This window comes from Helianthus annuus, chromosome 3 (genome assembly GCF_002127325.2).
Source record: "Helianthus annuus cultivar XRQ/B chromosome 3, HanXRQr2.0-SUNRISE, whole genome shotgun sequence".
NCBI lineage: Eukaryota > Viridiplantae > Streptophyta > Magnoliopsida > Asterales > Asteraceae > Helianthus > Helianthus annuus.
In genome coordinates this window covers 26,677,851-26,701,703 of record NC_035435.2, presented here as the reverse complement: position 1 = coordinate 26,701,703, position 23,853 = coordinate 26,677,851, and the positions used below count along the sequence as shown (strand labels likewise).

At 34.1% G+C, this 23,853-nt stretch overlaps 1 protein-coding gene across 1 annotated transcript; it reads left to right on the top strand.

Moving 5' to 3' along the window:
- The first annotated feature begins 1,267 nt into the window (after positions 1–1,267).
- Positions 1,268–10,318, top strand: LOC110928826 (leucine aminopeptidase 1). The gene is made up of 10 exons (XM_022171870.2): positions 1,268–1,690; positions 3,383–3,803; positions 4,644–4,838; positions 5,864–6,089; positions 6,708–6,834; positions 7,303–7,398; positions 7,841–7,918; positions 8,072–8,132; positions 9,011–9,198; positions 9,995–10,318. The coding sequence occupies exons 1-10, from the start codon at positions 1,469–1,471 to the stop codon at positions 10,124–10,126; spliced, it is 1,746 nt and encodes a 581-aa protein (XP_022027562.1). The 5' UTR covers positions 1,268–1,468; the 3' UTR covers positions 10,127–10,318.
- The last annotated feature ends 13,535 nt before the right edge of the window (positions 10,319–23,853 follow it).

Here is a 23,853-nt window from a genome sequence, read left to right as displayed (position 1 = left end):
ATTATATAATATAGAGGGGTTAAACGGGTCCACCCGTCAACCCGACCAGGTTGACCCGAACCCGACCCGTTTAGCTAAACGGGTTCGCGGGTTCAACCTGAAATTGACCCGAACCCGTTTAGACTAAACCTAAACCCATAAATTTCGTATTAGGTTCATGTCGTGTTTTCGGGTCGTATCAAAAATTCACACCACTATCCTCAATTTAAAAGATTATAGAGATAAAGTTTTAACTTTTACATATTTTTTTATAATTAAAAATATGAATAAATCTATACATATAATAAAGTAAACTAATAGTGGACACGTGTCATTCATTGGAACTATCTATTTTTTTGTTTTCCCGCCTCTTTTCCCTCCTTAATTATCTCCTACTTAATTATAAATACATATTTTTATATAATTAAATATATCCATTATCTCCTCCTTAATTATCTCCTACTTAATTATAAATACTTATTTTTATAATTAAAAATACATCTGAATAATCTATCTATACGTGTCATTCATTGGAACTATCTATTTTTTTTGTTTTCCCGCCTCTTTTCCCTCCTTAATTATCTCCTACTTAATTATAAATACATATTTTTATATAATTAAATATATCCATTATCTCCTCCTTAATTATCTCCTACTTAATTATAAATACTTATTTTTATAATTAAAAATACATCTGAATAATCTATCTATATAATTAATACAAATGGATCGTTTTGTCAATCAATATATTGATTAATATAACGGGTTATTTATTAATAATAATTTCAATGATTATTGCTCTATAATTATTTTATTTCTTTTTTTTGCTTGTCTCTTATATATTTAATATTTTTTTTCTTAAATCTGTCTTTTATTTTTTTGCTTATTAATAACTATTTAATATTACATTGATTCAACCACGTATAACACACAAGTTTCTAACCTATTAATAAAAAAATAAATAAAGTAAAATGTTATAACTTATGTAATACACAAGCATCTAATTTAACTTAATAATAAATAAAAAACAAAGTAAAATGTTACATCAAAGTTCATTTTTTTTTCTTAAAACATATATTGATAATTGTGTGTGTTAGTTGATTACATTATTCGTATTTAAGTCATGTAATACACGTGGTTATTCAATCTTGCAATGTACGGGTTTTTAAAGATGTAACTTTTTTATTACTTAGTATATAAAATTATATTTATTCAGCCCGTGTAATACACGGGTTCTAACCTAGTACCACTGCATAAATAAAACCAAAAATTCATACAAAAGTACCACTGCATAATCCTGAATTATCCAAACTATCTTCCACCTTCAAATTGTAAATTTGCAATGTTTGTGACCTCAGCACAAAAATCAGCTCACAACTCATCGAATTATCATTCTCTCATCTTTCCCATTGATTCATAGTCCTCTTATTCCCATTTTCACACACACAATACAATACAATACAATACAAAACAATACTTACATATCAAAATGGCAGCACCCATTAGACTAGCATCATCATCTTCTTCATATTCCTCCATTTTCACCCAATTTAGATCAATACCCCATTTGGGATTTTCAGTTTCAGTCACCCCTGCTGCTTGTTCTCGAAACCCGTCACTGTTTTGTTCTCGAAGAGGGAAACGAATGACTCATGTTCTTGCTAAGGCCACTCTCGGCCTCACTAATCCTGCAGAAGTTGATTCCCATAAGGTATTGTTCTTGAATTTGATCGTTATCTTGATTTTTATTGGTTGGGTTTTAATTGTGTGCTATGCACATAAGGTGTTCGATGAAATGCTTATGATTTTGATTGGTGTCTTTCTGGCTAAAACAAAGAATACACATATACTCAGTGTTGTTTTGATATTTTTGTTTACTGATTTTAGTTTAGAGTAAGTCTCGCGGTTTGGCTAAATGTACCCCTTTTACTGAATGTACCCCCTTGATTTGATTGATTTTTATTTATTTTTAAAGCGTATATGGCCGCCCGTATAAGATGTAGCATACTTTACTAACTTCACCATATTACACAGCCCGTATAAGTAACGTTTGCTCTTCATAACCGCTAGCTTGGATTATGGGATTTTCATAACCATAACCATAACCATAACTGAACTTCGATTATGGTTAATCGGTTATGAAGTCAGTTATGGTTAATTTTGGTTAATTAACCAAGCAAGGTTTGAATTTGAAATAAATAGAGGTGTGCATTAGAGATGTGCACAGTTTGGACTTAGCTTGGGCTTTTTCTTATAAGACAACCAAGACTATATTTTGTAGTTATCCTTTTTAATAAGATAATTAGGTAATCCTCAACAAAAATATACTTAAGCCTTCAAAACTGATTCTCTTTGATAGACTTGTGTAAAATCAGCAACCTAAATCAATTTATTATGCATCAAAATAAAGGGCATCTACATCAAGATCATTTAACACCTCAATTCTTCATCAAAATAACACCTCAATTCTTCATCAAAATAAAGGGCATCTACATCAAGATCATTTTGTCACTAACATACTTTTATCATAGTAGAAAACCTCTATATGGTTATACTAAAACATAAATCCATTACATAAACTTAACATTACAAGTTCGGTTCGGTTATATCTGTTAACCAAAACTTCATATTTGTAACCGTAATCGATTGGTCGGTTAAACAAAGCTTCATAGTTATGTCAGTTATCGGTTAATATCGGTTCGGTTATGTTGGTTAATATCGGTTCGGTTCACCCACCTCTTCCCAGAGGTACCGGGTTCGAGTCTTGGGAGTGGCATATGTCGCCCAGGGTAAGAACTCGGCATGGGGAAGTCACCGCGGAGCTAGCTTGGTCGGGTAGCGTCTCCCGGAGTGAGATCACTCCGGCGGTTGGGAGGACCGTGCACTATCCCCCCCCCCCTAATATCGGTTCGGTTATGTTGGTTATATATCAGTTATCGGTTATGGTATGTTATGGTATACACTCGTATAGCATATGATTGATGGATTGATGTGATGGATAGGGAGGGTGGCATGCGGTGGATTCCCCTTTTCAAGGTTGTACTTATAGCAGCATACCCATCATAACCTGACAACGGTGGAATGATATCGAATCCTATACTTTTACAAATCATTTGGCTAAATATGCCCCCTATATGTTAAACGTACACCCAACGACTGATTTAGTAGGGGAAGAGGGTACATTCAGTAAAAAAAAAAAAGTAGGGGTAGGGTACGCTTAGCACAAATTTTATACAATACACGCCTATTTGATACCCTGTGGATATCCCTTTTTTAATCTGGATGTTCTGATTGTTGTAGAACTACATGAGATAATGTGATTAATGCATACATGCAATTATTTTAATATTAGCAAAAAGATTGATCTTTGTTCTTTTGTTTTTTTTTTTCTTAAATATAATAGATATCTTTTGCTGCAAAAGATACCAACTTGCTCGAATGGAAAGGAGACATTCTAGCAGTTGGTGTCACAGAGAAAGACATGACAAAAGACGAAAATTCAAAATTCCAAAACGTTGTCCTGAAGACGCTCGATTCTCAATTAAACGGGCTATTATCCGAAGTATCTACAGAAGAAGATTTCACCGGAAAGGCTGGACAGTCGACTATTCTTCGGCTTTCTGGTCTCGGTACCAAACGGGTCAGTTTAGTTGGGCTCGGAAAAGGGCCCACCGACTCATCAACTTCCGCTTATAGAAGTCTCGGTGAGTCTGTTGCTTCATTGGCTAAGGCTTCTCAGGCTAACAATGTTGCGGTTGCACTTGCTTCTTCACAAGACTTAACTCCTGAATTAAAACTCACCACAGCTTCAGCAATAGCAAAGGGTACATTTCGTTCTATGAGTAAATCGTGTTCAAATTTGTTAACATATAAGCTTTTAATGTTTGTATTAAGAATGTTCAGTACTCAATTCGAATTCGATTATCAAGCTTCGAATTCGGTTTTTAATATTCGAGTTCGACTCGATTCGAATTCAAGTCAAGTAATCGAACTCGAATCGAATACGAATTTATGATTTTCAATTCAATTCGAAATTCGAATTCAAATTATACATATATATTTTTTTTCTAATTATATATAAAAACGAATATATATACACACACACATGGAAAAGCCTTCTAAATTTAGGCAAAACTCTAAAAAACTCTTACAATTTGTTTGTAGTAGTTTTAAAAATAAAAGTAAAACAATATATTATTTAGGGTGAATTTGAGTTAGATCGAGTTTATTTGAATTTAGGGTGAATTTGAGTTAGATCAAATTTATTCGAATTCAAGTTTCAAGTACGAATCGAATCGAATTTCGTATTGGCCATAAAATTCGAGTACAAATTCGAATCGAATAATTCAAATTTTAATCTAATACGAATTCAGGTAAAAAAAATCGAAAAATTCAGTTCGCTTAATTTGAAAATTCGTTATTCGATTCGTTGAACACCCCTAGTTTGGATGAATCGATTCTGTTTCTGACAGGATTATTTAACAGTCAAATGACCAGTTAATGGAAGCATTATACACCCCTTAATGTGGTGAAGCGTCGGTTTATATGAATTAACTTTATGTGGGAATAGGTTGAGTTCTTAATATCGTTATATATGAATTAACTTAATGTGGTGAAATGCCGGTTTTTGAAAGTTTGAATAATTATGTTTTGGATTGTGGTAGGTACATTGCTCGGGAGTTATGAAGATAACCGATTTAAGTCGGAGTCTAAGAAGCTGGTTCTTAAGTCCGTTGACTTTCTTGGTCTTGGAGCGGGACCCGAGTTAGAAAAGAAACTTAAGTATACACAAGACATTTGCTCAGGGGTAATATTGGGAAAAGAGCTTGTAAACGCACCTGCTAATGTACTTACCCCTGGTTAGTTTCCATTTTCCAATATTTGCCACCAATTCCCAACATTATTGTATGGGATTTTCAACAATGATGGAAACCGTTGTTTTCGTTCTACTTCTCTTTTATAGTAAAGGTGGCAAGATGGGCGGGTTGAGTAATAGGTTGGGCTGCAAACGAACCGAATGTTCAGCAAACAGTTCGTGAACAGTTAGGCGGGAACTTCGTTTGTGTTCGCTCGTTTAATAATGAACGAACACAAACGAAAAATTTTGTTTGTTTAGTTAAATGAACGAACATGAACAGAGGCTAAGCTCATTCATTTATGTTTGTGAACGTTCGGTAACGTGTTCGTTTATGTTCCTTAATTTATGTTTGTTTGTGTTTGATAGTTCATTAGGGTTTTAATTTTAAAATTTTATTTAAATACATAAAAAAAGTTCCACTTATAAAATATTTAATAAATAATACTTTATTATATATTCAATCAAATATTTGATATGTGTTCGATTCTGCTCATGAATGCTTGTTTTTGTGCGTATGTGTTCATTTGTGTTCATGAACGTTCATTTGCATTCGTTTGACTTTGTGTTCATTTGCATTCGTTTGTGTTTGTTACCTAAAATTAACAAACAAACATGAACATGAAATCTCGTTCAGTAAGTGTTCATGAACCGTTCGTGAACACTTGTGTTTCCTTAAGAAACGAACACGCCTTGTTCATGTTCATTCGCTTCGTTTGTAGCCCTAGTAACTGGTAAAAGCGGTATGGGTTGAAACGGATCCATTTCTAAATTTTTTAGAAAAAAGTTAATGTGTTAAGTATGATATAAAGGCTGTAATAACAATTAAATAAAATCTCTGAAAAAAAAACAATTTAGGAGGCTGCAAGCATTAAAAATAATCTTGGGACTACCTTTTATTTTTACCCGGTTGAGATAACACATAATCTGAATAGACCTTTTATAAGTAAACGGGTCAAATTGTCAACTCTGATGATTAACAATGATTGTTAATTCTTAATAAATTATCTCTTTGTGGTTAATCTGCAGAGGTACTAGCAGAAGAGGCTGTAAAGATTGCTTCAACATATAGTGATGTTTATACAGCAACGATTCTTGATGCAGAGCAATGCAAAGAATTGAAAATGGGTTCATTTCTGGCAGTTGGTGCTGCTTCTACAAATCCCCCTAAATTTATCCATTTATGTTATAAGCCTCCAATTGGTTCCGTTAAAACCAAGCTGGCATTAGTGGGAAAGGGATTGACTTTTGACTGGTAATTATTTTACCTACTTGTATATGACAAACCAATTAGTTGTTCACTTTTTTAAAGATATTTTAAATAACTAATGTGTTAGTTATGATCAGAAAATGACATTTTAATAATAATTAATAATTAATAATAATAATATAATAAGAGTTAACTGCCATTTTCGTCCCTGTAGTTTGTCTAATTATGCTAGCCCAGGACAAATTTCAAATTTGTACCATTTCCGTCCCTGACATTCTTGAAACATGCCAGTTGCATCCAAAAACTAAACGTCTATTAAAACCTGCCGTTTAATGAAAGGTAAAAACGTAGGTTTTAACAGAAGTTAAGTTTTTGGACGGATCTAGCGTGTTTCAAGAATGTGAGGGATTGAAATGGTACAAATTTGAAATTTGTCCTGGACTGGAATAACCGGACGGTAATAATCAAAATAAAATGATAAAATAAACTTGGACGATATTCAACCCGGTCCCCCTTTTTTCTTTGACCCGTTTGACGTAAAACACAACCCAACTTGACCCATTTATAAGTAAATTGTGATTATAATCAATGGTCGTTTCCTTCTTTGCTAAAATTAATATTCTTGATGTAATTATAATAGTTTTAGAATTCTATTTCGTGTAGTGGTGGTTACAACATTAAGACGGGACCTGGTTGTATGATAGAGCTCATGAAGTTTGACATGGGAGGCTCTGCAGCAGTTTTAGGTGCTGCGAAAGCTCTTGGTCAAATTAAACCACCAGGAGTAGAGGTGAGATGTCGTTAGTGGCCAACAAACAAAGTTACTTACATAAATATGCATATACACATATGTATGCATGTATGCGGCGGGTATGAATGTGTGTGTATACTTGTATAACTTTGTATATTCATCTCTTGATTTTGTGAATTTCTAGAAGTTCTTAGAAGCAGTATATTTTGTGCCTTGTGATTTTCTACTTTTCAAATTTTTAAACATATGGTTTTCAACTTTTATTAATATGATTTTCAACTTTTTAAACATATGGTTTTCAACTTTTATTAATATGATTTTCAACTTTTTAAACATATGGTTTTCAACTTTTATTAATATGATTTTCAACTTTTTAAACATATGGTTTTCAACTTTTTAAACATATGGTTTTCAACTTTTATTAATACGATTTTCAACTTTTTAAACATATGGTTTTCAACTTTTATTAATACGATTTTGAACTTGGATTGGGATATTGCGATGCAGGTCCATTTTATTGTGGCAGCTTGTGAAAATATGATAAGTGGAACAGGCATGAGGCCAGGAGACGTATTAACAGCCTCAAATGGAAAGACAATTGAGGTACTTGTTTTCTGTAGAATTCAGCTCTCGGTTTTGATAAAACGCTTCATTGGCCCTTTTTAAGTTCAATAAAATCTATAATTCTGGCCTATGAAACTGCAATACTTCGTGTTTTTTTCTTCTGGAAATCTAATAATAAACCTGTTTTCTATCAAAAATCCTCCATGGTAAAATTACTTATTTGCCCCCAATGGTCGTTACACTTAAATTGCTGTTATTCATCTTGGTCCACGAGATTCGTTTCTTGAAGGTTGTTATGTTAAATGAGGTTGCATTGGTGTAGCACAGATGGAGCACGTAGTTCTCATATATTTGAAGTTTAATTATTTTATTAAATGATGGTTATAGAATAAATGCTAGCAAAAGAGAGAAGATTGTTAAACGTCGTCTAATTAATTTTTTAGATTTTATTATTCCTAACTATATCCATTTATTGTGTCAGGTTAACAACACTGATGCCGAAGGCAGACTTACACTTGCTGATGCTTTAGTGTATGCTTGTAACCAAGATGTAGATAAGGTATTTCTGCATTTCCATCTGATGGCATTTTTGTAAATACAATATAATTTCATTTTGTGTCGTGTCGTGTCGTGTCGCGTGTTTCTCTAGAAATATTTTTTATCCACTTATCTCTGATGTTATGTTTTATGCCATTTTCTATATTTTCTGCAGATAGTTGATTTGGCAACATTGACTGGGGCCTGTATAGTTGCTCTTGGGCCTTCAATTGCAGGTAGCACGTGGTAAAACGGGTGGGTCGGGTTGACCCACAAACAATTTGTGTCACAGTTAAAAATATTAGTTTGTGTCACTTTTTGGCTTTTTAATGAAAATCTTTTAAAAGTTTAAAAAAATATATATATTAATGAGATGTGGTAAATGTGCTTAAAAGTTTTGTAATATGTCACTAATAATATTATTTTGAATAAAACAATATAGAAGATTTTAGGCACTAAAAATACACTTTGGGCAACTTTTGACCCTTTCCCTTTTTAACTTTTACTTATGTTACATGATAGATGGTAGACACCCATTATTTTTAAAGGGGCAAACAGTTGCAATCAACATATTTACAAAGTAAATAATGGGTAAAAAGGTAATTTCAACTGGTTAAAAGTATGAATGTGCAAGGGCGGACCCATATAGAGCGGGTCGTGGTCCACGGACCCTAATGTTTTTTAAAAATTAGTAGATCTGGTATATTAAATTTTATAAGAACCCCATAAATACAATTAGGTGGACACCATGGAAAGAAAAGCAAAGCTGGTGTCGTGGTAAACCCTCCTCTTTACCAACAAGAGGTCATGGGTTCAATCCTTGTATAGCCCATTTTTTCTATTTTTTTAAAAATCTAATTTAAACTTCGCTCTGACCCGACCCGAAGGAGGACCGACCCGAAAATTTTAACGTTTTGTTACGAAAATTTTGAACACTGAAAAAAATGGACCCCATTAGAAAAAAATCCTAGGTCCGCCACTGTGAATTTGTGTCAAACATTAGGTAACTAGAGGGTCAAGAATTGAGATATGATTAATGGTAAGCATGAATTCATGAAAAGATGATTGTAACCCATATTTACTGCTCTCACTTCTATTAATGTTGGGTTTTTAGGTATCTTCACACCTAATGATAACCTAGCAAAAGAGGTGGTTGCCGCCTCAGAAGTCGCCGGAGAAAAACTCTGGCGGCTGCCAATGGAGGAGAGTTACTGGGATGGAATGAAATCAGGAGTGGCCGATATGGTCAACACCGGAGGCCGCCAGGGTGGTTCCATTACTGCAGCCCTTTTCTTGAAGCAGGTATTCTGTTCAACCATCTTATCTTCCCATTTTACCCTTCTACAGCAGATAGAACACATTTTGATAGCCCTTTTGCTTCAAGATTGCTAAGTAGAGGTCGTAAAATGAGTGGGCCGGTTTGAGTTGACATATACGTGTTTTTTCGTCAGTTATTTTATAAAGTAGTTAAGTTGTTAAATGTTATAGCAAAAAGAAACCATGTTGTTACAATGGTAGTATAAATGTCACAACCTGATCCGAGCTATTCTTTTATTGAAGAGTTAATTGCCATTTTCGTCTCTGTGGTTTGGTGGAAAATATCACTTCAGTCCAAAAAAAAATTTGCGTCAGTTCCGTCCTCAACATTTTTGAAACGTGCCATTTCAGTCCAAAAAGATAACGCGCCGTTAAAAACATTGAGGACGGAACTGGCGCAAGGCGTTATCTTTTTGGACTGAAGTGGCACGTTTCAAAAATGTTGAGGACGGAACTGGTGCAAATTTGTTTTTTGGACTGAAGTGCCATTTTACCCTTCTACATCAGAAAGAACACATTTTGATAGCCCTTTTGCTAATTAGAGGTCGTAAAATGAGTGGGCCGGTTTGGGTTGACATATACGTGTTTTTTTCGTCAGTTATTTTATAAAGTAGTTATTGTTAAATGTTATAACAAAGAAACCATGTTACAATGGTAGTATAAATGTCACAACCCGATCCAAGCTACTCTTTTATTGAATGACCCGCAACTGCGAATCATCAAAATAGCGGGTTGAAACTAACACTTCATTTTATTAATTTTATTCCCTCCTCCATGGCAGTTTGTTAGCGAGAAAGTCGAATGGTTGCATATTGACATGGCGGGTCCTGTCTGGAATGACAAGAAGAAAGCCGCAACAGGGTTTGGAGTTCCGACTTTGGTTGAATGGGTTGTGGCCAACTCCTCATCTTGAGCGCTAGATTTTCCGTTTCACCCTTTACAGAATGGAAATTTCCGATTCAATAGAAAGTGTTGAACTGTTTCAACAAGATTTAAATGTGGGAATGCATGAAATGACTATTATTTTTAACATGTATGTTAGGGTAAAAAATGAAGTATTACCCAAGCTTTGCAATTTGGAGTGGTATAAAATCTTGGTGGTTTAGTTCAATTGTTGCTTCATGTTCTTTTATGGTGACAAATTCCCCAATTTGCCCCATTATTTGGGTTAGCAAGCCTTCAACAATATAGTCTGTAGAGGTATGACCCGGACTCAGACCCGTATACCAGCTAAATCCTAGCCAACCTGATGAATCTGGGTTGAACCCACATAACAATTTTGTTACGCCTACGTGGTAAACAAGGTACAACATGACAAAACACGACAAGAGGAATGTTCATTTTTTTTCTAATAAAATTAAAGATGTCACTATCAACTTGGTTATAACGGTAAATGGGTCCCGCATCACAGGATGGTGACTTCAACCTAATTATTCTAATATAAAATATTTGTCATGAGGTAATACACTCATTTACTCTCTCGTACTCTCACTAATATTTGTGCGTTGCATTATTTGCTATCAAGGAGTTAATATTAATTCTCATACCGGAGGGTGATCAAAGGGAGAAACTCCTTCATGTGGTGAGGTATAGGGCTGCAGTTTTGCAATGTTTCGTTAGTAGCATGCATTTCCTTCTTCAACGTCATTTTTAACTTAAGAGAGCTTTAGATGTAATATGCTTAAAGTTTGAGCTTGGTTTATTAGTAAATCAATCTTTTAAGCTTAAACTTGACTTATTTTGAGTTCTATGTCTAACGTTTAAGCTCGACTAGTGAGTAATTTTTTAGGAATTTTAGACCAAACTTTTGATAAACTTTGATTTTCGTCTAACCCAACATCAACTCTTCTATATATTTCTTGTTGGAAGTATCTCTAGTCCCATTGATAACGAGTAGGCCCAAATAATTCAATGGGAATATTTGCTGATTCCACATAATTCCGACAACGAAAGCCTTAAAAAAGACAACATCGATACTACTGGAAAAAACAGTTTCAATATTGCCCATATGAGTAATTTTTCATATAGATTATTTTAATAATTAACTTTAACTAAACATGAACACGAACATATAATCAGACAATATTTTTGTTTATGTTATTTTATTAAGAAAATAGCCATGTCCATATTCGTTCGTTTAAAACCTATACGAACAGCTCATGAATGTGGACGAACACAAATGAACATAAACAAACAAACTTAAACGAAAATAATTGAAAAGACCCATTTTTTATTACTAGAAAGCTCAACTACTTATTAGTTATATTTATATAAGTACTTAGAAAACCTATGTATTTATATAATATAACTAATTATATATTTATTAAAATTTAAATGAATAAACATAAACATAAATGATAGAACAAAACATGTTTTCATGTTCATTCATTTACTAAATAAACAAACATAAACAAACCTCCCACCAAGAATTCATAAATACTCACTTTGTTTATCTAAATGAAAAATATATTGTCTAAGCAGATGGATGAACGACTAAAAGTAAGTAACCAATGAATGAGTTGCAAGTTACAACAAAGAGAAGAAAAATGTTTCAAGTAACAATCATCTTTTAATTATTTCAAGTGAACTAACATTTTTATTTACCGTTAGACAGAAAAGTTGTTATTAGTATTTCAATTAGGGTTTTACCAACTATATTTAGAATAAGAAAGAGAATAATCACATATCTGTCGAAAAGTCTTAAAGATGAATCTAAACATTTATGTTTATGATTAAAGCTCTTAAAAGTTAATCCAGTTATTTATTATTTTAATTTAATATAGTATTAGAGAGAATGCATCGTTAGAATTTAGAGTAAACTGCCATTTTGGTCCCTGTGGTTTGGTCACTTTTGCCATTTTAGTCCAAAACTCAAACTTTTTAAATCTGGGTCCCTGTGGTTTCACTTTTATTGCCATTTTAGTCCAAAAATCAAATAACCTAATATTTGACTAATAAAATCTGATTATTTTGTCTTTTTCTCAGGGGCAAAATGGTTAATCTAGATTTATTATAACATATTATGAATTAAATTAAATATCTCTTTACCCTATCTTCTTCATCTTATCCCCACACCCAAACCCTAATTCCTAATCCATCATCTTCCCCTGCAACGGCCGTCGTCGTAATCCAACTTCAAAACTAGCTTCCTCAACTGAACCGTTTTCTTCTTCTTACCGGCTGAAGATCTTTCACATTTCGCTATAGCCGCCGGAGATGTCGTTTGTTCCATGAGTTTCTGAAATTGCTGTACAATCCCCCATGATACTATCAATCCCCTGTTCAATTTCATCGTTAAGAATCGATTCAGTATCGAAATCGTCTAAATATTTCTTGCTCTGTTCCATGGAAAGCAGAGCAACGGCTTCTTGTATGTTTGATTCGGTCTTTTTCACGGTGTTTACGGCTTTTGATTTGATATTGTGACTGAGGAATTGCTTGAATTCGATAAGGTTGAAGATGGAGACGATGTGTTTGAAGTTGTTGTGCTTGAATTACCATATGGTTGCCATTTAACCATGTGTTCAAGATCAAACCCACAAGCTCCAGAACTTAAACAAGATGACATTTTTAGATTTCAAGAATTTAATTTACACCTAATTTCATCAAATTGTTTATAAAGAGTGTTGAAAATAATTAGAACAGAAGAAAATGGTAACCAGTTGAATCTATATGGGGTGGAGCTTGTGAGTTTATTAAATTTAATTCATAATTTGTTATAATAAATCTAGATTGATCATTTTGCCCCTGAGAAAAAGACAAAATAATCAGATTTTATTAGTCAAATATTATGTTATTTGATTTTTGGACTAAAATGGCAATAAAAGTGAAACCACAAGGACCCGGATTTAAAAAGTTTGAGTTTTGGACTAAAATGGCAAAAGTGACCAAACCACAGGGACCAAAATGGCAGTTTACTCTAGAATTTATTAATATATCAATGTCTAGTGAGAAAATATGATTTTATTAGGTTCTTTTGTAATAATTCTTATTGTATATTTATATATAGTTAATTAATAATACACAATATCTTACCGTGTGGTATTAGAGTGTTTTTGTAGTCTTCTTTCTCTCCATTGTATCATTCTTTCCACAACCAAATCAGATTAGTTGTCGATCCTCTTCCCCATCGCCCCCCTTGTGTGTCGACTTTCATTCTATTCTTGTTGCTCCCGACCTGCCTTATGGACGTTTGGCGTATATAAATTAAGTTTTACTTTTCTATTGTAATCACAATTGTAGTTCCTGCTGCGGCAGTCGTAGTCTTGTCACATAGGTTTGTTATCGCTCCTCACGATGTTGCCGCTATGCCTTTAGATCTAACGTTGTTGTTTTTCGCCACAATTTTTTTTTTTACTTTTTACGCTCGCCTCCGATGTGCCTCTTGCCACTGTTCTTTTTTCAAGAAGAAAGCGAACAAATCTAAATCGTTAATTTTTTATTTATAATTCATATGTTTTTATTGTTTTACTTTTTTTTTACATATAAACTCATTAAATTGATTTATTTATATGTTTTTAACGTTTAAACTTTTGTCTACTTATGTGTATGTGTGTATAGAAGGTGTGTAGATAGTATATCTACATAGAATTAGCACATTTGTATGTTGTATAAATAAAAAACATCATATTTTATTTTATTTTTTTTATTTCAAGATAGATGAATAGACATTACACTACAACAATTTTCCTATTTAAAAAAAAAATTATTAACATTGAAATTATTTATTTTCTTCTCCATCTTCTTGCATTAATTTGTTTTCCGAAATGAACATTCTATTATTTGTATATAGGGTGTAGTTTACAAAAGAACTGTTAAAACTATGGTATTATGACTGATTTCAACACATAACAAAATAAAATCACAACAAACACAAACTATAGCGACAAAACGTGACGTAAAATTCTTATTAGTTACCCAAACCAAAAAAACACCCCCCAATCTCCCAATAGATCTTACAAAACGTAAGATCAGAATGATACATAAATACAGTACAAATCGATGATCATCAATTGATGATCATCCAATAAGCAGCAGCTACAGTCTCTCAACAAAAGGAGAGATCACAACACAACGAACATATACTGCTGCACAATACAAATCGCACAATGAAACCCTAGATCTAATACAGAGAAGATAGCTGTTTTTGGGGTGAATTATTGACCGAATGAGAGGGAGAGTGCTCTTTTATATGGCTGCACATGTAAGTTTACACAAAAGCCCATAAGAATTGAAGATGACAATCGCAGCCCCTGATACTTTCACTTTACACCCTCCAAAATATCCAGCTCAGTTAATCTGTTGCAACAACTTAACAAACCCAACTATCAGTAACAAGATGCCCATCATAGTGAGCCCAATAACCAATATAACTAAACCCAATAGAATGAAAGTCCACAAATATAATATTTCAACATCCATCCTTCATTCATTGGGTTTAAACAGATCAATCATACCTAACTGATTATAGAAAACATTATGTTGAGTAACACTCTACCCTTTCGTAAAAATATCAGCAAGTTGATCCTCCGAATCAACTTTTTTTGTAACTATAAACCCAGAAGACACTTTTTCCCTTAAAAAATATAAATCAACTTCAAAGTGCTTAGTACGTTCATGAGATACAGGATTTGCAGCTATAGATATGGCTGCACTGCTGTCACAAGACAACTGAACAGGCAACTTACAAGTAACATTCAGCTCATTAAGCACATTCACAATCCAGACAAGTTCACAGGTGGCTGAGCACATAGCTCTATATTCAGCCTCTCCCGTTGGTCTAGAGACAGTAGACTGTTTCTTACTTTTCCATGAAACAAGATTTTCGCCTAAAAATATGCAAAAGCCTGTGACAGACTTTCTACACTTAGCCCAATCAGAATCAGCAAAACATGAAAGTTCAAAACTGTTACTTCTTTTAAATAATAAACCTTTTCCAGGACTAAGTTTGAGATACCTTAACAACCTCAAAGCAGTTTTAAGAAGAACTGACAAAGGCTTATGCATAAATTGGCTAAAATATTGCATAACATAACTTATATCAGGACGAGTCAAAGACAAATAGATCAATTTACCAATTAACTTCTGATAATTTGTAACATTAACTAACTCTTCCTGTTCATTAACAGTTTTCTTGTTAATAATATGACTCAATTCAATTGGCGTATTCACAGGTTTACACCTAAGATATCCAAACTCAGCCAACAATTCCAAACAATATTTTCGTTGATTCAAACATAGTCCAGATTTATTATACACAACCTCTAACCCAAGAAAGTATTTTAAAACACCTAAATCTTTGATTTGAAAACTGTTACTAAGTAAACTTTTAACTTTGTTAATTTCAGCAACATTGTTACCAGTTATTATTATATCGTCAACATATACAAGTAACACAACAAAAACTGATAACTTAGACATAATGTACAATGAATGATCACATGAACTTTGAACAAACCCAACAGTAATTAACACATTAGTCAGTTTTTCATTCCGTTTTCTAGGGGCCTGTTTAAGTCCGTACAAGGACTTAACCAGTTTACACACTTTAGATTCATTTTCAACACAATAACCTTCGGGAAGAGACATATAAACATCTTCAGTGATTGGACCATACAAAAATGCATTATTAACATCTAATTGGTATAAGGTCCAATTATTTTGAACTGCCAAACTTAAAACACACCTAACCGTGACCATTTTCACAACTGGTGAAAAGGTTTCACCAAAATCAAGCCCTTCTCGTTGGTTGTACCCCTTTGAAACCAACCTAGCTTTATAACGCTCAATTTCCCCATTGGCTTTAAACTTTATTTTATAGATCCATTTACAGCCTATAGGTTTTCTACCATTAGGCAAATCAACAAGTTCCCATGTTTGGTTTCGCAATAAAGCTTCCATTTCAAGATTCATAGCTTCAACCCACTTGGGGTCTTTCGAAGCTTCACTATAACTATTAGGTTCTGTAGACTTACTTAAACAGCTAATGAAACTAGCATTATCAGCAGACAAACAAGAATAACTCAGCACTTTATTAATATCATATCTCACAGAACAATTAAGCATATAATCTTGAAATTTTTAGGAACTGAAACACTCCTAGAAGATCTTCTTATACCTACCGAGGTCCCCTCAGATGGGTTAATCTCATCTTCTAACACAACAGTGCCCTCTGCCTCGCCAGACTCCTCTCTATCACTACTTTCTTCACTAGACTCGAAACTATGACCTAATTCAGTTTGTCCAGGAGTGGCAGATGCAGAGGGAGCTGGCTGCTGATCATCACTGACTGTGTCATGAGATTCAGTAGCACCCTCTTCATCATTGGGAATAAAAGGAAGTTCAGGTGTATTTGTTTCATACAAATCAAAAAAGTTTAACAGATTTAAACTCTTATCATGCACAATATTATTATTTATTTGTTTTGATTTAAAAGGGTATACATGTTCATAAAATTTAACATCTCTTGAATAGAAAACCTTACTTTCATCCAAACTCCAAAGTTTATACCCTTTTTTCACATTTGAGTAATGTATCAAAACACACTTATCAGCATGATAAGCAAATTTATCAGATTCATTAACTATGGTACTAAAACAAAGACACCCAAAATTCCTAAGATGAGACAAAGAGGGTTTAAAGTTAAACATAAGCTCATATGGACTTTTCCCATTTAACAAAGATGATTGCAGCCTGTTAATAATATAAACTGCAATTATCACACAATCACTCCAAAACCTCAGTGGTAGGCCACTCTGAAACATCACAGTTCTGGCTGTATTTAAGAGATGTCTGTGTTTACGCTCAACAACCCCATTTTGTTGTGGGGTATATACACAAGAAGGTTGATGTATGATGCCTTTTTGCTTACAAAACATAGACATTTGATTGTTTATAAACTCAGTCCCGTTATCACTCCTAAACACTTTAACTTTCTTTTTAAATTGAGTTAAGACAAGTTCATAAAAGGCTTTTAGATTTTCAAAAACTTCCATTTTACTTTTAAGCATATAGCACCACACAGACCTTGAAAAATCATCAACAACAATTAAGAAATACCTATATCCTTCATAACTCGACACTTTGTAAGGACCCCATAAGTCTAAGTGAATTAGATCACCTGATTCCTTATACTTATGATCACTTAAAGGAAAAGGGACTCTAACTTGTTTAGACCTATGACAAACCTCACATGGACCATGTTCAATTGATTTAACACCCAAATTATCTTTTAAAACAGCCAAAACTTGATCAGAAGGGTGACCTAACCTACTGTGCCACAAATTAGATCTAACAATACTGTTAAAACACATATTCACAGTAACACCATTTTTACCTACAAAATACAACCCATTTTCTTGCTTACCAATCACCCGGATTTTGTTTGACCTCAAATCCTGCAACATACAATTATTTTCATTAAACAATACAGCTATTTTATTATCCTTGGCTAACTTATTCAAAGACAAAAGATTAACACTATAACCAGGAACATAAAACACATCTTTAATAACTACATTGTTAATCAGCCTAAGTTCTCCAATTTTTAACACACTAACACTAGTTCCATTAGGGTGACCAACTTTCAACCCACATTCAGAAACATCAACACAATTAAACATATCTTTATCACTTTTAATCATGTGTTGGTTAGCACCAGAATCAACCACCCAATTATAATCATGATTAAAATTCACACTGCTAGAACAACTAACAAACTCAGACACACAAGCAGACATACCTGCCATATTGGACTTCTCCTGATCTCCCTCAGACTTATCACCAACTAGACTCATTAACTTTGCAATCTGCTCAGGAGTAAAAGGTAAAGCAAACATAGCAGAACTAGAAGGACCAGATGACATACTAGATTTATTTGTATTATTATCACTATTGTTCCTCACAAAGGACCCACTAGTCCTCTTTTTCATACCAGGTGGATAACCAATTATCTCAAAACATCTATAATCTGTATGGCCTAACATATTACAATGAGTGCATTTTAAGTTTGATTTAGAACCTCTAAAGTTTCTTCTAGATGTGTTTTGATTTGATTGGTTAGACCTAGCCACATATGAAACAATTTGATTTTTAGACCCACTACTTGAGAGTCTATGTGACTCTTCTCTAGAAATTAAGGCATAAGCAGCCTTGACAGAAGGAAATGGTTCTCTTGTCAACAAATTTTTCCTCACAGGTTGATACACATCATCAAGACCCATGAGGAATTGCATTAGTTTGATTAAAGTTGAAAACTCATTATAATCTATGGCTGCTTGAAAAGAACATGAAGGCAGATGCACCATTGCATCAAACTGCTTCCACATTGTTGCCAACTTATTATAATACTCAGCCACAGAACTACCATTTTGAGAAATACAGTTGATTCTTTTATATAAATCATAGACAACAGAACCATCGACCTTATCATAAGTCTCTTTCAGGTCTGTCCAAACTTCAGAAGCAAGTTTGGAAAAGACCTGCCCTAAAAACAATTCTTTAGACACAGAATTCAATAACCAGGTTAAGACTACAGAATTGCATCTATCCCATTGGGCAGCAAAGACATCATCATTTTTAGGTTTTTCACACTTACCATTTATAAAACCAAACTTATTTTTAGCTTCTAGTGCAAGTTTCATTGCACTAGACCAAACAGAGTAATTCTCAGTGCCTTTTAGTTTGATACTAACTATGGTCAGGGCACTTGAGTCACTGGGATGTAAATAAAGAAGGTTTCCTATGTCCAACTTACTGATAAGGGTAACAGAAGTTCCCTCACCATCACCCATGATGATAATACAACAAGTAACAACAAACAATCAAATACAGATATCACAAGTTATCAACAGATAACACACAAAATACCAGACAAACTAGGGCGAAGCTGAGTCAGGGACGAGATTCCAGGTTCGTCACTCACAGGTGCTTGGACAAGTCTTTACTGAGGAGCCACTCCTAAAGATAACCAAGATCAGATAAAAAAACAACAGATGGAGACACACAAAGTAGCAAATAGACAGACTCGATCAAGTGCCGGCCCGACTAGTCCGGTAAATAAGATGCCTAGACACAGACAAGAATGATGCAGAAGGAATAAAACCAAGATAAAAGACAAGAACGATCTTACAGAGGGTGCAAAGCTCCAAGAGATATCAGATTTGTAGTTTTCAAGAACTACACAATCTGATACAGAAAATACCCTGAATATCCTTTCGGTCAGTTTGCTCTGAACCTTCTAGGGTTTCAGAGACCAACACGGAACACAGATGGTAGAGAAGATCAACAGACATCAACCCCTAAATTAGGGTTTAGTCCAACTCTAGCAAGTATGTCACCAACAACAAGCAGATCACACCAGATCTGAACACAATAAGGATTTCCGAGTACCGAAACCCTAGAATCAAGAACAACAAACAAGATCTGTCAACAACGAACAATAATACACAATGGAAGCGAAATCGATCATTAACAGGAGCTCAAAGGCTCTGATACCATGTTAAAACTATGGTATTATGACTAATTTCAACACATAACAAAATAAAATCACAACAAACACAAACTATAGCGACAAAACGTGACGTAAAACTCTTATTAGTTACCCAAACCAAAAAAAAACACCCCCCCAATCTCCCAATAGATCTTACAAAACGTAAGATCAGAACGATACATAAATACAGTACAAATCGATGATCATTAACTGATGATCATCCAATAAGCAGCAGCTACAATCTCTCAACAAAAGGAGAGATCACAACACAACGAACAGATACTGCTGCACAATATAAATAGCACAATGAAACCCTTGATCTAATACAGAGAAGATGACTGTTTTTGGGGTGAACTATTGACCGAATGAGAGAGAGAGTGTGCTCTTTTATATGGCTGCATATGTAAGTTTACACAAAAGCCCATAAGAATTAAAGATGACAATCGCAGCCCCTGATACTTTCACTTTACACCCTCCAAAATATCCAGCTCAGTTAATCTGTTGCAACAACTTAAACCCAACTATCAGTAACAAGATGCCCATCATAGTGAGCCCAATAACCAATATAACTAAACCCAATAGAATGAAAGTCCACAAATATAATATTTCAACAAGAACCACAAATTTACAAGAAAACCAAGAGAAACATTATTAAATGGTAATTTTTTTCCAATTAAAAGTTACTATTATAACTTTATGTGTATATGTGTGTAGCATGCAAATATGTAGATATATATTTTTCTCTTACGATGTACATATATCTAACCTGTCGATCTACATATATTTTTTTTTTCAAATTTTCTTTTCTTTTATTTGAGTAAAGATTAGTAACATACAATTTTTTTTTAATTTTTTTAGCAGATAGTAGGTCTCTCGGTTTTCAAATCTCCCTTTAGTTCTCACATATTTTTAAATGAAAGTAAAGATTAATAACATATAAAATGAAAGTAATAATATTTAGACACCATTCATTTCTTGCTGCACTGGGGAAAACAATAATGTTGGACACCATGTAAATAGAAAAGTAACCGGCTGGATAGTCAATTGACTCCAAGCCGGATTTGCCGCTTCTTTACCGGTTGATCTTTGGGTGGCGCAGGTTAGAAGGACCCGGGGGGGGGGGGCGACTCCCAAAACTTTTCGCTCAGTAGTGTTATATATGTAGCTTCCGTATAGAAATTTTTGGGTATATACGTTTTCGACCCCCGGTTCTATAGAAAATTTTGGATATGTAGTTTTCAACCCCCGTCGGAAATCTCAAGCTTCGCCACTAATTTCTGACCGAGTAAAACAACAAAGACAGAAAAAGAACGAGTCAATTGTGCGTTCCCAGTTTCCTGCCTCCAGATTTTCGGGCCACTCAACCTTATCAAAATCTAAAGTTTAATTAATTTAACCAATGCATTATTTTCTCTATATTAAATTTCTATAATACCATCTTATTAAACACAGCTATAGCACGTCCATCATTGATCAATATTACATTTTATTAAAGAATACTTTTAGGGTACCTTTAATATTGCTTTTTTTTTTTTTGTTATATTAGAGTATCATTTCCTATCACTCTCTTGTAGGGCATTTTTTTATGCTCTTTGGTTTCTTTCTGACCTACATAACTCTAACTATGGGAGTAGGATAGTAGGGGAGGGGGCGGCCGACCCCCCCTCCCCCGAACTTTTCACTCAGTAGTAGAGAGTATGTGGTTTTCGTAGATAAATTTTTGGTATATACGTTTTTAACCCCCTGGTTTTGTAGAAATATTTTGGTATATACGTTTTCGACTCCCCGGTCGGAAATCTCAAACTTCGCCGCTGACTGTAACTACATGTGTTTGGTTACTTGTGCTATCCAACTTTTTGTAATGGCTACAACACCCCACAAGCTCGCACCCCGGTCTATGGATTGTGTCTTTCTTGGTCCCTCGTCTGATCATTGAGGGTACGTATCTAGATCTTATTGCACATCGGGTTTCATTTTACGTCATGTAACCTATGATGAAGATAATTCCCATACTACAAAACGTCAACATACAAGATACCATATTAAAAGAGAGATCAAAGATTAGCAAGGTGGAAGTGATCTTTAACTTCTTAAACTCTAACGCTGTGTTCCAGAGATCTACTTAACAGGGGGAGGGGAGGGGAGGGGAGGGAAAATGGTGTTCCAGAGATCCACTTAACAGGAGGAGGGGAGGGAAAATGGGATTTTTTTTGCCTGAAAATAGTCTTTCCAATTTGGAAAGACATGGAGGGGAGGGGAGGGGAGGGGAGGGAAGGGGAGGGATTTTTAACTCGGGAACACACCGTAAGGGTGGAGGGTATAGTCAAACAATTTAGGGTGTTTGAGTGAAATCCTACCCAATAGTATTATGCCATGTCAACTCTCTATTCTACTCCCCATTTTACACTCAATCACTAGGTATAGTCAAACACCCCTTAATTAAAAAAAAAACATGATTGGTCCCTCCTCTCTCTCTCTCTCTCAACTCTCTCCTCTCCTCTCAAACAAATCGGTGAACACTCACCGAAAATGGCAACCTCTCTCCTCCTCACCGATTTCCCCCAAACCGAGGGTATAGTCACCGAATCGGTGACTCAAGTCACCGCACAAGTCACCGCTCCTTATACCCTGTACCCTAAAATTCTTAGTCATCTTTAATGATCTATAACTCCTTAAACTCTTGTAATATTAGAAGAGAGATCAAAGATTAGCAAGGTGGAAGTGTATGAGTGTTCTTATTGTTATATCATTTCAAACAATTATGTTGTTAGTTATGAGTGTTAATCTCTAGATAGATTAGAGAGAACTCACACCATGATCTCTACCCAGTGGCGGACCCAGGAAATTTTTTTTATTGGGGTTCATTTTTTATATAAGGATTTTTCACAACTAAACATTAAAATTTCGGGTCGGTCATCGTAGTCGGGTCGGGGCTAGGAAATAATGTAGAAGCATTTAGTGGACGTGAAACCATTACATTATATGTTGGAAGTTTTATTTGCTAATCAAGTGTTAAATAAAATCGACATTCAATTTATCATTTTAAAGAAGCAAATTAGAGGGTCAATGGGTGGTTGTGCTGTTTTAAAACACTAGTTTAATTTTGATGGGAAAAATAAACTAAAAAAAAGACATGTAAGACTTGAACTTGATATCTATTTGTTGGAACACAAGGGGATGTACCACCATACCATCTTTGTTTTTAATACTATGTGTTTCAATTAATTTATTTTATGAGATTCTTAAAAAATTTAACATATCGGTTCTACTATTTTCTGAAAGAAGATTGGGGTCCGTGGACCCCGACCTGGACCATGTGGGTCCGCCCCTATCTCTACCACATTAGAGAATAAATAGTTATGGTACTGGTTTTTACATGCACCGGAGAGAAGATTAGTGATCCTTTTGAAGACTAGGGATAACGGTGGCAATCATGTCAGGCTAGCGGGTTTAACCTTTAGAACATGAATGCAACCCATATATTTGTTTGTGTCAAAAGACATTAACCCTAACTCAGAAACACTTTTAGTTGATAACATAACCCCTTAACCCACTTATCTAAACCAGTCAAACATTTGAAAGAAATGATGGGTTATAAATAAGTTGTAAGCATGTTAAACATATCATACACAAATTGATAGGTTGTAAACATGTTAAAGTTTAGCATGTCGTTGTATAATTATTCAATCTAATAAAAATACAAAGAAAACCCTTGGCAATGTATTCAAAATTAATGAGTATAACTCCTAGTAATCAATAGCAAGTCATTTTTCCCTTCAAGTTTACATATACAAGATACTATACAATAGGTTTTATTTTATTATTATTTTTTTTTTTTTTGAAAAAGAAAACTTCAATAAAACCAACCTCCAACCCAAACGGGCAAAAGACCAAACAAAACAAACCCCCGACCCAAACGGGCAAAGGGTAAACAATTACAACATATACAACGGATATTTACACCATTCCTCCCATCTTATATATTTATATGAAGATCTATTTCTAACCCAACCAAAACCCCTCGACTTAATATCAGGTATACAATAGATAATACATAAAATGTATTATTATACTTGCATTGCAAGCTATACCAATCATTGATTTGTATTATTATAGTTGATACATAATAAAATTAACTATTATAGCTACAT

What these genes read in the sequence shown, in the direction of transcription:
- LOC110928826 (XM_022171870.2), top strand. Translation starts at nt 1,469, where the DNA reads ATGGCAGCACCCATTAGACTAGCATCATCATCTTCTTCATATTCCTCC. An exon ending in AAGGGATTGACTTTTGACTG is followed by an intron (nt 6,090 to 6,707) that starts GTAATTATTTTA and finishes TATTTCGTGTAG; the next exon opens with TGGTGGTTACAACATTAAGA. An exon ending in CAAATGGAAAGACAATTGAG is followed by an intron (nt 7,399 to 7,840) that starts GTACTTGTTTTC and finishes TTATTGTGTCAG; the next exon opens with GTTAACAACACTGATGCCGA.